Source organism: Labrus mixtus, chromosome 8, assembly GCF_963584025.1.
Source record: "Labrus mixtus chromosome 8, fLabMix1.1, whole genome shotgun sequence".
Taxonomy (NCBI): domain Eukaryota; kingdom Metazoa; phylum Chordata; class Actinopteri; order Labriformes; family Labridae; genus Labrus; species Labrus mixtus.
In genome coordinates this window covers 13,066,854-13,082,480 of record NC_083619.1, presented here as the reverse complement: position 1 = coordinate 13,082,480, position 15,627 = coordinate 13,066,854, and the positions used below count along the sequence as shown (strand labels likewise).

At 41.9% G+C, this 15,627-nt stretch overlaps 1 protein-coding gene across 2 annotated transcripts in view; it reads left to right on the top strand.

Annotated features, from left to right (window-relative positions):
* Positions 1 to 15,627, top strand: part of epha4b (eph receptor A4b) — an 88,796-nt gene that overhangs the window by 53,944 nt on the left and 19,225 nt on the right. For both annotated transcript variants that reach the window (XM_061044421.1, XM_061044419.1), the window contains exons 10-12: positions 1,689 to 1,797; positions 14,482 to 14,549; positions 15,296 to 15,421. In XM_061044421.1, the coding sequence (XP_060900404.1) occupies positions 1,689 to 1,797; positions 14,482 to 14,549; positions 15,296 to 15,421 (303 nt within the window). The remainder of the gene's footprint in view (positions 1 to 1,688; positions 1,798 to 14,481; positions 14,550 to 15,295; positions 15,422 to 15,627) is intronic.

Sequence of the window (15,627 nt, the reverse complement as noted above, 5' to 3'; positions counted from 1 at the left end):
ACTCTTGAACCATTCTGATGCAAAAGTAAATTACAACTTTTATTTAATTAATTGAGTTCTAATTGTAAAATTATTTTAGTATTTTTCTTATATTCATGTGCTCTTGTTTATTCACCATGCTGGTAACTGTAAGAGTCTACTTAATCTGATTGATATTAATATGAGGCTGTGATAGAGCTGGTATTTTTATGATCACCTTTCTCTCCTTCTTTCTTCTCTGTGAGAAACTCTTCATCCTTAGATCTTTACTTTAGGAGCTCTCTTAAGGGCTAAGATGCTTTGTGAATAACTTTTATCTTTAACAGGATCTAGTCTTTAACTTTAAGGGGAAATTTAGCTGCAGCGTGTTCCAGCTCCAGCTGTCTGTCACTGTGGCTGAAACTTTTCTCCCTTCTGTTTACGTCATGCCCTGCTGTCACTCTCGACTCTTCCGGTGATTTTTTCCCTTTGAATGCTGATTCAAGCTCGGCTTTTGTCGGGATCTGATGGTTTTAAAACCGTTTTACCAAACGTGTTTTTTATTAGAGAAAACCTGTTCTAAAAGCTTGCGGGAGGGACAGCAATGAAGCAGTCGGCTGCCTTTCAACTGTGACAGATGAGCGCTTATGATACGTTGATGCTGTAGCAGTTATTAGCGCAACGTTTAAAAATATTTACTGAAACACTGGTATGACAGGAAAGCGCTGTGAAAATGAGAACATGTTACAGTCTATGTTTTTTCAGGCAGAATTTTAACTGGCCCGAGCGGGCCAGCTGAACGTGCAATCAACTAGCCCGGACTCTGTCAATCATTCCTCTGGGCCAGCGGGCCAGTTATAATATCGAGCCCTTATTAGACAGATGGGTTTCCTTTTAATGTATCATATCTGTTGAAAACCTTTAGATATCTGCTTGCAACTTATGGACCCATGTTGACTATGACTTGTGTATATAGAGCTTTTTTTACTGAGTCTTCAAACAGCAGTTTCAAATTCAAGTTCAATGTTGTAAAATACAGGATCCTGTAGCCATCATATCAAGGTTATCCAATCAGATCGATCCTATTGATCGTTAAAGAATGGTGGGTACGTGTGTGTGCCTGTAAATGTAATAAGAGATCAATGCGTATCTGAGCCCGCCCGGGGGCATTCATTTGCCTCCTCAACCCACACATATACGCGTACACAAGCTCAGACACACGCGTCCACTCGTGCTTAACTAAGCCAGATAAATGGGGCATTTGTTTTGAGTAATGGCTTGATTGGTGTGGCGTAAAAATCGATGCATCTTTGCAGAAAGTTCTCGGCGGCAGCCTTGTTATATGCAATGTTAACATATCCATTTGGACAGCGCGGCCGAATGGGAATTGCTTTCACGTCCACTCTCATAGCCTCATAGACGATGCAGAGAGGGAGAGCGCTTTTCATCAAAGACCTCACTTACTATTCAATGCACCTCCCTCTCTCTCTTTTACTCATTTGCTGCCCGCTCTTTTTCCCTCTCCTTCAACCTCTGTCTTTTATCTTCTTTTCTATCGCCATCATATTTCATTCTCTCTCCCTCTTCCCCCCGCCACATTCACCTTGCTGTCTTTTTTACTCCTTTCCTCATTTACTCTTCTTTCCTCTACTGCAGAAAGCCCACTTGGCTTCTTTCTATCCTCCTTTGTGTTTGTAAATTAATCATTTCCCCTTTTTTTCTCTCTATAGATGTTTTTGCTATCGGGGACCCAAACCAGTCCACCATTCTGGCTGTTTCCATCGCTGGGGGAATCGTTCTCCTAGTCTTCCTTGTGACTTGCTTCGTTGTCAGCGGAAGGTAAAGACACACAAACTTCTTGTTTACATAATCAGTAGAAGCTGTATGCACCACAGTATGAGGCAGAGCAGAGGTGACGTTTCACTCAGGTTAATCAGTCCCCACAGGGGTTTCTTTGTGATTGTTGCTGACTAAAATGTCTGATTTTGGGGTAGCTATTTTTTTTATAAAGATGTAAACGCATGCTGCGATTTTATGAGGCTTTTTCCCCCTTTAACAATTTCCATATACACTGCTCCGATAAAGCTATCTTTTTACTGAGCTGTGGTTGGTCTCCTGATAATACTAGGGTGGGTGTCTTATTGTCATGATACCAAACAGAAGGCCACAAACATTTGTAAAAAAAAAAAGAAAGGTGCATACAGCTACAGTAAAAAGCCATAGAATACTGTGCATCACAATGCTTTCCATAAAAGGAGAATCTACAAGTTACATTACATTTACTTGTGATTCCCTACCTTGGTGTACTTTCTCCTTTTTGAGATCAGTGCTGACACACACAGCCTCTGATTGGTCAAAAGACTCAACCTGAGGCCACACAAAGTTGTTAAATTGATTGCCTATTGTTTTCACCATGGAAAAGTGGATTAATAAAAACAAGAAGAGATCAAGTATTGGATGTATTACTATAAACTCACTGTAAAGAGTATCTGAAAATACTCTGAAAAGTCTCTGCAGAATGACACAACTGTCTGCATCACAGCCAAAACAAATGATGTCTACAGCATTAACTTTTCAATCTTAGAGAAAAGGATAGAGTCAAAACTTCACATGTTCATACAACTTTGTCAAACTAAGGGCGTTTAAGTTTTGATAACAAGGAGGTACGTTCGGTTTCTTGTATGAAGATCCTAGCAGGGAAAAGGGTGATGGGTTAAATATCCCAAAAGGTTACTAATTTGACTAAATTGCCATTTTGCACGGAATGCATTTGCATTGCTTGAATTTGTGTGTGTGTGTGTGTGTGTTGCAATCCCCACTTCTTGGAGGGTGTGTTAAATATGCCGTACATGTGCAACTCTGCATAAACACAAGGGTAAACATGCATAAGAACACAGAGCCGAACCTCCCACTTCACGTCTCTCTGAAGGATACGTGTGTGTTAGCGTGCCACAAGCAGGGCCCTACGACTGTGACATTTCTACTGCAGCCAGAGTTGAACTAAAGGCTGTGTTATTCTGTGTGTGAAGAGCACAGACTCCCTATGATCACTTGCTTTGAAGGTTAGGCTGCTGTTAATGCTTCGCCAAAAGAGGAGAGGAAGAAGATGAGAGGGAGGAAGGAAAATAAAAGATTGCGGATTTGTGAGAGGGTGAGAAGATGAAAGGATAGAAGTTAGGAGAGGGCTCTCCGGGCGAAGAAGAAAGAGACAACAATGGGGGAAAAGAGGAGAGTAAAGGAAATAAGAGGAGACGAGAGGAGAGGAAAGGAGAGGAAGGGGGAAAGGAGTGATCGCAAGATTAGAAGAAAGGAAAGGAAATGAGAGTACAGAGGAGAGAAGGGGATGACAGGTATCTGTGATTTAGCGTGCCTGTGACTATATGTTTGTACTCTATAAGCTCAGAGTAGATTAGGCACATGTTTAAAAAAAAACTACACACCCACATGCATGCTAACACACACACACTGATGTACACACACTTAAAACATTAGTATTGATTCAGGTGATTGCTTATCAGGCTGAGTGCTCTATTCACTATTGACTAGGAGATGTAATCAGCAGAGACAGTCCTTTGTTACACACACACACACACACACACACACACACACACACACACACACACACACACACACACACACACACACACACACACACACACACACACACACAGGGGAACACATCAACCTTATTTGGATCAGAGGGGAATTATGAGGTTGTGAGTGTAAGAGGCAAAACAAAACAACTTGTTAAATGTGGCGCGTGATGAACACGTGATGACGCAAACACACTCAACTAATCAAGTTTCACAGGCTGGAGAGGTGTTAACTAGGTTCTACAGGGGGGTCGATGTGCCGCCATCAATTCCACGTCTCTCTCTTCCTCTTCCTCTTCCTTTCAGTGTGTCTCTATCTATCTCTCTTACCTTTAGAGATGGGGACACTCGGGAGGAAGTAGCACTGATTGCTGCTTTCTATTAAACAGCATCTGTGCATCTGTCAAATGTGTGTATGTGTGCACAAAGGTGGAGAGTGCGTGTGACTGGGGAACGAGGCAAGGATCAAAGCTGCATCACAGGAGATAAAGGAGGAGGAGAGGGAGAGAGGAAGAGGGCGCTCAGGGGGGAGAAAGATGGACAGAAGCGAGGTATAAGAGAGACACGAGTGGAGGATAAAATGAGATCACATTAAATAGGCAGCGAGAATGATAGACTGAAGTGAAAAGGTATTGGTGGTGGTGGTGGGGGGGGGGGGGGTTCATCTGAAATATGCTAGTGCCACTAGAGAGCTACACTTCAGGATGGTGTGAAAGAGAAAGTGATAGAGAGGAGGAAGAGGAGGGGTTGGAAGAGATGAAGATAAGGGAAGATTGAAAGAGAGGAGGAGGAGAAGAGAGAAGAAGGGAGAGGTGCAGGGTGCAAAAAGATGAAAAGGTAGATTACAAGGAAAGATGATGTGTGGGCGATTGCACTGTAAGGTGCAATAGGAGAGTCATACTTCAGGTTTTGGAGGAACTGGGGAAATCTAAAGAAAAAAAAGATTGGTCCATACCTCCTACTTCTTTTCATCCATCTTATCTTCCAATCATTCATTCCTTTCAGCTTCCTGTCGGCTTCTGCATTCTCCTCTTTTTTTCCTGTTTTTGCCTCTCCTGCTTTAATTTCCTGTCCTGTTCTTTACATTCGTATGAAAGCCTTAATGTATCGAGAATCGGATGTCGTTGCTGAAAGCGACCAGTTCAGTGGACAGAGATTAAATTGGGATTGAAAGTGAACCTGAGAGTGTGCCCTGGTTCGATGGCTTCCCACCAGATGGATGTAAGGTTCTTTTTTTTTTTTTTTTCTCCCTAAATGCCAGCTGTTTAAATCATTTCCCCCAATAATCACAGGAGTGAAGTGCTGCTGGGAATTTATACGTGCCTTACAACCAAGCTCAACCTCCCGAATCTACAATCATGACCATATTTTGAGATCTTTCTTTTATCACCGAAATATAAAATAACTGCATGCCCATACAGTCTCCCTCCTCCTCAATCACACATACTATAACAGTGGCACACACACTCTCCCAGCAGCCTTTGCTGGCAGGATGCTGAGCAGCTACGCCTCATAAACGGGCTGATTTGCAGGCCATTCTGTTCTGTCCTGTTCTCGTTTAACAAAGTGCTGTTATGCTATTGTTACCGCAGGAGGGAAAACATGAAAAAATGTCCTCAGACGCAGAACGCCGCTGACAAATCACACCAGTTATTACTGTGTGCGTGCCATTACTGCAATACTTGCTCCGCGAGTGCATGTGTGCGAGAGTGTGTTTGTGTGTGTGAAGTTGGTGCTTTTGTTCTCCTGAGGGTGCTTTGGCAGGCTGGCAGGTGCGAGCAATGGGACGCTAGCGAGCGACTGGCGTAGCCGTGGATTCAGCAGATGGCCTTTCACTCAAAAATGCGTCCTCCCCTTTTGGTCCTTGAGTTCTCTCACTCCTTGTTAAACAGCTTCTGCCTCCCAGCCTCTGTGTGTGTGTGTGTGTCTCTCTCTCTCTTTTGTCTGCAGTCTAATGATTCTCCAGTCTCACAACTATTTTCTTCTCCCAGTAGCTGCAGGCTTTGGTTATGTGCCAGATCCCGTGTGTCTTTCTATGTTTTTAATGTGGGAGTTTTGTTGAGAAGTCAGCGGGAAGTTGTTTAATCCGTGTGAGGCCTGTTTTTGTTGTTGTTGTTGTTGTTTTTTGTAGCCGTCTCATCTGTTATGTATCTCAAAGTCTGCCTTTATATCTGTTGTCAGAGCTGGAGATATTCAGCAGGGAGTCAAGAGCCCGCAATCTGTTAAGGAAAATGTCTGAAAACCTGAAAATAATAAGTGATTCATTTGATGCTTATTGCAAAATAAGATGTACAGATTTTCAGTTTGTCTTTGAACAAGGTTAATATTAACAGCAACAGAAACCTTTGATGGTTCACTTTTTTATCCTCTCTAAACTTTCAAGAGACGTTCCTACTTTTCTAAAGGATAAAAACAACCTTTTTTCTGAAGGGAATTTTTAATTATAAAGAGTAAAAGGCGGAAAGAAAACGCAATGCAGGAGAGTGAGATGTCATTAACATGGCTAATTCTAGCAGAAAGACGCCTTGGTGTCGCTAATAGCTAGCGGTAACAGCTCTGCCTTTCTAACACAATAGCACGTCCTGTTGATGTGTGTGTGTTTGTGCACGTAAGCTCTTTTACCTCCGCAGCATCTGTTACGCAGCCCAGGGTTATTCTTAAAAACTTAATGACACAAATGAGGAGAGGAAGGATGAAAAAAAAGGGGGGGGGGGGGTGGTGGGGGGCTGAGAGGGAAGCATGTGCTCATGAAAACATGCTGGAGTGGAGTTAAGAGCTTGCGAAGAAATTGTAGAGCACTAATTGAGGGTAAAAAAGCGGGAGAATATTTGTGTGTGTGTGTGCGTGCTTGTTTGGATTTCAAAGAAGATGTAAGAAGTTGAAATGAAAAAAAACCAAAGACTAACAGTAAGGGCTTTTTAGCTTCGTTATGCACAGCAAAATAACAGAAATGGGGAAAATTCGCTAACTTAGACACAAATGATAGCGCAATGTTTGCCAAATGGTTCTCATGGTGAATTTGGTGGAGGTAAAAATAAGCCGATCTAGCCCATTCCCTGTGGGTGGTGTTGGTCTGTTTTGCTTGATAATAGTGCTAATAATGATTTGGCTGCAAGGAGATTCTGTGTACGCCAATCTGCCAGATTGAGAAGGTGTGTGTGTGTGCACGCATGCGACGAAATGATGTGTGTTTAATAACATTAGACAGATTTGTATGTGTTCCTCGGATGCCTGTGCATTCAATTAATGCGGCAGAGCTGAAGGGTGTTGCTGAATACAGCTTCGTCTGCAGAAAAAACCTAGAAAGAAGCCTGCAAACAAGTGCAATAATAAGAGCTTGTTGCCGCAGGTGCAAAGCGATATCGCACAGGCTTTATGCAGATGAGCAGATGTTGCAGAAATGTCCCGAAAACATTAGACTAATTCAAGTTTTTAGCACATTAGAAAAGATTTGTAGGATACACACACTCAGGTGTAACCATTTACGATCCTGACCTAATCAGGTCGCGTCAGTAATGTAGCATCATTAAGGGAATGAGCTTCACACTGATCTGTTTGCAAATATAAAGATACACTTCACATAACGATACACATGACACGCTCCTTTGCGTCTTCTTTTCCGCTTTTCAATCTTCTCCTATTTGACCTTTTTACCAGGCTGTTTAAAAAAAATTGCTACATTATACCAATTACCACAGACAAGCTTCTTCATTTCCTTTCCTTCCTGTCCTTTCCTCTGCTCTTCTCTCCTTTCCTTTCATTACCACTCTCTTTAATGAGCAGGAGCTAAATGAAATGTTTCCAAACAGGGGTGTTAATGAAACATGGACAGATTTATTAGTCATAACTCTTCGGCTAATCATTTCCCCTTCCTAATAATTAGCCCGAGCTGAGTAAATCTTTTTGCAGTGTGGTCAGAGAGTGCTGAGCCGGTGCCAGACTCGGCCAAGACGGGATAGAGAGAGAGAAAGAGAGAGAGAGAGAGAGAGAGGGGGGGGGGGGCCAAGAATGAGAGCTTTTACTCACTTCTGTTCCTGAACACTCTCCGTTACATCACCCAGACAATTCTGTTTGCCAGTTTGTTGTTTTGTCATGCTGTTTCGACTCTTAATTAATTATCCAGATTTGATGAACCTCATAGTTTATGAGTGAATGTGTTTTGCTCTCCAGGTTGGTGAACGAGGCCTAATGTTGCTGTGAAATAATGAGTGAATTTAATCCATTGATTTCTTTTCCAAAGTAATTATTTGCATTTAATAGCTTGATATTAAATGGAATCACCATTATCATGAGTAATGATGGGAGCAGATACCCACAGCAGGGTGTGTGTGTTGTGTCTGAGAGAGAGAGAGAGAGAGAGAGAGAGCGAGAGAGAGAGAGAGAGAGAGAGAGGTGGGGTTGCAGAGGAGAAAAAAGATAGATGTCATTTCATTGTGTCATGCCAGAGGGGTGACTAATGATTTACTGATTTCATTTTCAGTCGTTCTGATTAGCAGAGGGAAAATGAGGTGGAGCGGCAGGAAATGAAAGAGCAGAGGAAAGAAAGGAAGTGTACGTGAAAGGAAAGAATGGAGTAAAAGGAGAGTAAACATGGTATGTTAATGTATGAATGAACCGCGCTGACTTTTCCTTGTCTCTAAGTGTATCAATTTCTGCTCTCGTCTCTCAGCCGGCAGCCGGCCTCTAATCCAATAAAAGGTAGGCTGGTCATATAAAACAACCACGGAGCTAAGAGAGCTCCGCACACTTTATTAGCTTTCTTCACATCTCAGGTAAACATTAATCCAAGGTTATTCACTCCATCGCTTCATTATATCTCCTCTTGTCACCAGCACATCATCGTCCTACAAACAGCTTTGTTTGGTCACTTTCCTATTCCCACTTTGTTTCAAGGTTATTGCACCATCAATATTTACTCCTCTCTCCTCTCCTGTAGTGCATAATCAAGCTAATCTTTTTGTTTTCATTCCCCCCTCTTTTTTCTTGGCTTAAGTAATCTACACCCCCTCAATTCTTCCCTTCTTGTCTCCAGTGGCCCAGCAGTCACTGTTTATAAAATAACTTTTTGGTTTTAATGGCACTTTATTAAGTCACATCCTCCAGGGCAGAAAAAAAGAAGCCACCACTGAAGTGACACAAACTGCAGTTCCAAGAATGGTCACTTGAGGCTTACTCCAAGACTCAAGAATCCTCCATACTGAAATGCCCAACTTATAAACAGACGTGTTGGCAGCCTGTTGCAAAGGGGGGAAAAAAAGGTGTATAATGTCTTTATTCAAATCAATATTCAATGTTAAATGTTTAATAACAGAGAAATTAAAATCATCATCATTTACAGCTAAATATATAGTACTGATACAAAAGGGCAACATCAGAGTTGCTATTCTAATACAGTCAACGCTTGAATTAGCGAGTGCAGAACCATTATCTGGATTCCATGCAGCACTGTAAAGCTTCAGCAGCCCCCACAAGCTTGAACAACATCAGATTCACTGAGTATTGCTTCAATAATCAAAGCAAATGAGACTCCACACAGAGCAAGTTGTCTCACAGTCTTTAAAGCCTAAAGTTAGGGCGAGGTGGAAAATAAAGCAGAAACAGAGCTCGAGGCTAATAGACCATCAAAAACTTTAGGCATAATGGTGACAATTTTAGAAAAACGTGGTAAACCTCCTTGTCTACAATTTTGTAAAACCTTTAAGCTTAAAAAGCTCAATTTGCCACATCTCTACACAACATGTGCTTTAATGTACAGGATGCCATTCTCTTGAGGCTGCATGTGTTTAAAGACCGTGTAAATGCCGTTGTAGGGCTTCTGTTCCTGCTTATATGCAAATTCAAACCGGTAACCAGTAACATGGTGTATACAAGTGAGTGATGATTGTGTTAATGTGATGAGAAATATGTAGGGAGTGCAAAGGATGTGCAATGTGGGAGTCAAGGCTGAGGAAATACAGAGGACAGCGTTAATCATCCTGATGTCCTGAAGGAAATATGTTTTGTGTCATTTCTCCCTAAAAAACAAGGACAAGGTTTTAGTGAATAACACGTCTTCTTTATCTACTGTTGTGTAATATTGGACTCTAGTCATTGCACATCTAGCTCTCACCTGACAGGAATGCAGTCTAAAGATCAGTTTTCATCCTGTTCATGTGAGTTGACTTCCATGTGCTCTGCAGCCGTCAGCGATGGACTGAAAACTATCTGAACCTGAGTGTTTGTCTTGTGTTGTGGTTTTACTTGTCTTGAGTTCGCCTTGTGATGCCCTGGCAACCTGCCCCTGTGTTGTTTTCCTTTGAAATGCAAACTGGGAAAGAATCCAGCTTGCTTGATTTCGTCTGAATAACTAGGAGACAAAAGGGTATTAAGACTTAAAGTTTCTAAACGGTTTATTTCAAGTATACTGCCTCACTCAGACCACTTTAGCTGAAGCACTGACAGGCTGTTCCTTTTGTCCCTCTCACTATTAATCAGGACAAGTCCTGCAGCCATACCGCTGACTGACACTCTCCTCTTTGTCATCTGCTCTTAATCTGTCCATCAACTCTCTTTTCCTTTTCTCGAACTCCCCTTCAGGGTGGAGCAATGAGCCAATTGTTGGGAACACTTTGTTGTTCCACCATCGTATTTAATCCTTGATCTATGCAGCCAATATTCAATATCTCCATTCCTCCGCGTTTCTTCTCGCAAGCCAGCGTTCATATTGTGTAGATTTTAAATCTCCTTCTTTCCATTTGTTACTCCCTTTCTTTTAAGCTCTTTTTCCACGTAGTACGACTTCCTTTTATTCCTCTTTGCTTTCTCTATGTTAACCTTCGAGTTACTCTCCCCATGAGTGCCTCCCCCTTCTCCCCGTGCTCTCCCCCTCCATCTGATTGCTTGTTAGTTGGTATGCAGGCTTGGACCCCCATTGTGTGTTCTTGCCTGTCAGCACTCTCTTCAGCCATCTCCCTCTCCACCTCCCTTCTTTTTTCCCCCTCTTCCCACCTCTAAGTATCCATCCTTTTCTGTACAAAAAACAGTGCAAAGAAAAAAGCAAGCAGAGGACGGGGCCTTTTGGGAACGAGGATAAAATGGATGGAAACATGAGGAACAGAAAAAGGGGATATGGGTTATTGGACAAGGGAATGTTTTTACTTAAAGGAAGCATTAAGAAAGAATATAACACCTTGGAGAGATAAAGGGCAGCAAGAGAGAGGAAAGTGTGGAGGAGGGGCTACAGCGATGGTAATATATGGATGGAGTTGTGTGAAGGTGGAAGCTCGCTAGCAGAATGAAAAATGGGTCTCAAGTGACAGAGTATTATATTAAAAAGTAAATTGATATGCAAATGTGGAATGTGTGGCTTTGGAGGACAGGGATAGCCTGTTGTCCTCACTGAAGTGGAACAGAGAGAGGCAGAGAGAAAGGTGAGAGCCCCGGCCTGATAGTGATATCGTACTCCATTAAAGCGTGTGTTTTGCGTGATTGGTGCAGGTGTGTGTGCTTAAAATCTGCATGACTCTATAGCTGTGTGTGTGTGTGTGGGGGGGATGAAACTGCAGAGTATAGTGCGATTTGATGGCAGCTAAATGGAACAATGATTCCTCCCTCTGTGACAGATAGTGCTAACTTCACACTGCAGTACAGCTGCAGAAAGAAGCAGCCAGTGGCAATGCAGGAGTACAACTGTATCTCATTATAAAGTCTGCTCCAGCAAAAGAGCCTATGAATGCTCATGTGGCAACCGAATCGATCGCAACTAACAGCTCAACAAGACTGGATGTGACTAGTTGCAAAAAACGAGTGAATGTTCCGCTCAGTTTTCCTCCCCAAGACAGTTTCTGACTTGAGCTACCGAGTACTCCGCTGTTACTGCTGACAAATGACATGCTATTCATTAGCTCTGACTTACATTACACTCTCTGCTGGCAACAAAACAGGTGATGTTTGTTTACATCGTGAAATAATTGTTCAGAGTTTTGGGGGGCTTGGATGAAGGCCTAATAAACCAACAGAAAGTAAGTGATGAAAAATGGAAGTGAGTGCAGATTTTGAATTAAACTTAAACCAAACTTTTGGAGACAAAGTGGGAACAAGAATTGTGCAAGTGTGAAGCCACTCAGGTACTCAGGAGTTTCGAAGTCATATTCTGTTTATTGGCTTCAGAATCAAGTTGCCAAACCGCACACGCATACACCAGCAGCAGGCAGCGGACAGGGAGTCGCACTTTATGGAAAATATCTGGTCACGGTTAAAGAAAATTCATGTTCTTAAATATGATTTAAATAACACTACCATCATTTATCATTTTCTAGTCATAATGCTCAGCTTGGAGTGCCTAAACAGAACTCTCAAAATGTAACAAATGCTTTAGATGACATTAGTGGATATGTTAGGAACAGTAAGTGATTGTGTGTTAATCAAAGCAGCATAATTTTCCAAACACATACTTGCGAATGCACATTAGTTCTTAATTAACATTTTCTTTGGAAAACAAGGTTGACTCTCAGCATGTGTTCTGTAATGATTTTTGAAAACAGCAGCTGAATCATTAAACATGGAATAACTGCAAATTAGAAAAACACATGTTAATGCATGATTTCCCCATGACTATTTATGGTGATCTGTCGCTTTTGCACCAATGCCAACATGTTACTGCTTTCAGATGTGGGAAATATACACATTTTAAAGTTTTGAAAACAGAACAGATGTGTTCAGAAAAAGGCTAACATTTTGTCCCCCTGAGTCCAGCCCCAGAGTCCTTACTAGATGGATTACAGGTCAGCTGCATTAAGTTGAAGATATTATATATACGTTTCAAACTCACACACAGATACAGACACAGCTGTCAGGGGGAAACAAAAGCCACAGCCATGTCAGGTTTGGTGCCATGTTTAAGACTGCAGCGCTAATGATTCATGACACTTCTAACTGGAGAGGAGAAATGAGTCGCTCTGTAATTACTATGGAAATGTGTTCATTTCCCATCAGACACACTCCCGCATATGCAGCCATGCACCCGTGGAGACACACACACTATAAGGCAGATACACACCCAGCAGTGAGGGGGAAAGGGTTTCAAACATAGTGTTTTGCATAACATGTGTGGTTGTGTGTGTGTGTGTGTGTGTGTGTGTGTGTGTGTGTGTGTGTGTGTGTGTGTGTGTGTGCGCACTCCCATGGGATTATCACAGTTGGAGCAGAGGTGTGACCCATGTCCCCATTCCCCATATGTTCTAAACACATGCCCCAGAGCACTGTGTGTGTGTGTGTGTGTGTGTGTGTGTGTGTGTGTGTGTGTGTGTGTGTGTGTGTGTGTATATATAAGTGTGTATCAAGGGGGTAATGATAGTCCCTTGGTGTTTGACTGGCTTGAGCCCAGCTGATAACCAGGTGGGGCCTAACTTCCCCTTTATAGGAACATTAAGCCCCCCTCCTCTTTATCCACACATACCAGCAACCAGTCTCTACCCTTGTGCGTGTGTGTGTGCGTGTGTGTGTGTGTGTGTGTGTGTGTGTGTTCCCAAGACAGCCTATTGATGTCTGGGTTTTGCCATGCATTCAGCTGTGTAAAATCAACACAAGGATTAAACACCAAATGACTTAGATTTACTGAGCCTGCCGGGACCCAACCTTTCTCTCTTATTCATCAAGCTCATTTACTGAGTTTCTTTTTCACTCTTTATTCTTCTGTCATTATTTAGCCTGCTCTGTCTTTTTCTAACTTTTCCTTTGTCTTTTCTTTATTCCTGTAAAATATTTATCATCAGCCATACTTTTTATCATTTTCTTGCAGGTCTCGACTAATATTACACAGGGTATGGTCTAGACATGCTCTACATATTAAGTGTCGTGAGATAACTTTAGCAGTGATTTGGGGTTACATCAATAAAGCTTGATTGGTCTCACTCCAGTTTTTAGACTTACATACAGTCTATCCACGTAACTCTATCCCTGGGTTTATGCCCAAATCAGTGTATCCTCATGATGGATGGACAAACTGACAGGTAACTGGTTTTACCTGTTAAAAACTGGCTGGGGATGGGATAAAAGGCGAAAAATTGAAGGCTGTGTAGTGTTTATGTCCTGCTCAGTAGCTCACTAAACCAAACAGCTTTTATATTTTATGTTTTTGTCCCAAAATGTTTGTGCAATAAATCTCATGGACTGAGTTATGGCTGATTACAGCTGTTAAACATTGTATGATGCCGAAGCTCAACTATGTGAAACACAAGAACGCATACACACAAACACTGACACACACGGACACACACACCCTAGCTCCGTCCCCTGGGAGGCCTGTAAGACAGAATAAGTTTAACACTTCCTCACAGCTGGACGGCCGGATCAGGTTGATCAATTTGTCAATATTGTGTCTCGATCGTGGGTCTGACCCACGCCCCAGGGTGTGTATAGGCAGGGGGTTGGGGAAAAGGGCATGTGTGTGTTTGTGTGTTGGACTCATGATGATATTGAAGGTAGCAGTTGACAGCCAGAGGGGCCATACATGCGTAAAGAAAGGGGTGTTTTTGTGCATTGATCTGCCTGTATAGGAACATCTGTGACACACTCGCTACGCCTCAGGCATTAAAGCTTGGAGGAAAGCGGTGAATTGGCAGGTAGAATCAGAGAAAAAGAAGAATAGAAGTATTTCCTTCCTCCAGGCTTGTCTAATACAGAGGAGAGGATGTGTAGGGGTGAAAAAAAGGAAATATGTAGTTGTTCATACACACAGCTGAGGGCTGTGATCAGTGCAGCACAGGATTTCCTGGAAATACTCAGATTTAATATAACACAAAAACACCTGAGTGCAATTTCACGAACACACTCGAGAAATCTAGGATGTGTGCTCTTCCTCAGATGTGCTATGAAGCTACATCGTTGAGGTGTGGTGGAAAATATATGGCTTTATACAGCTCCATGATCCAATTGTGTATTTCTTTTTCAGGCACTGTGGATACATTAAAGCCAAGCAGGACCCTGATGAAGAGAAGATGCAGTTCCAACATGGACGAGGTAAGAACACATACACACACACACACACACACACACACACACATACACACACACACTGAATGTGTCAAACTGAATTATGTGTTTTGTAAATCTAAGGTTATGTTCATCTCATGCACCCACCCACACACACACATATAACTTGTCTTCAAACTAAACTTTACACCCACAAAACAAACAAACAGAAGGTATAAAATTCTATGGTTTTCAAAAATATCTCCAGTGCCTGAAGATTTCTATTTGTTCATAAACAATATTCATTCTCACACCTCACATCTTGAAATGATCCATATAACAGAAACAGCTTGAACTAAAGAACAGTATGTGTCCATTATATATACGTCTCAAACCTCGTAGCTATCTCCATAAAGAACTGTATCAAAGCCCATTATTTCACACTTTCTTGCATGAATGTTTGCTGGCAGAGTAAAGCTCCTTATGGGTTCCTGTGAAAATAATGACTCATTTTAACACCCTATCTTAAGAAGTAGATATGTGTGCAATTATGTAATTATTGGTAATGTCACTCAAACATGGCACCCACGCTCAAGCTTTAAATGTCCAGGTAGAAATCAGCAACGGTTCTCTTAGAGGCATCAATAAACTATCAACACGAGAATTTTTTTTTTTTTTTTAAGAAATGGAAAAGCATTCACTCGGAAAAAGATGGCTATATTTCAACATGTGACTTTGAACATTTATCTCCTTTATTTATTGCTCCCTATGTCTCCACTTTTCCTCTCCTCCAGTGAAGCTTCCAGGCAGCAGGACCTACATCCATCCTCACACCTACGAAGACCCCAACCAGGCTGTCAGGGACTTTGCCAAAGAGATCGATGCTTCCAATATTCGCATAGAGAGAGTCATCGGAGCTGGTGAGTTGGCAGTAAAGCAGCAGTGGACTATTTTATTAAGAAATCAAAAACTGTAAAACTTGATGAAATTAAAAGTACATAAAACATGGTTGGAGTTGTATTGATTTCTTTGAGTTCAGTGTCCAGCCATGTTCTTCATTACTGGCATTGAAGCACGTGTTAAACTGACTTTTTCCCGTGGCATAATAAAGAAAATCTGTATTTAA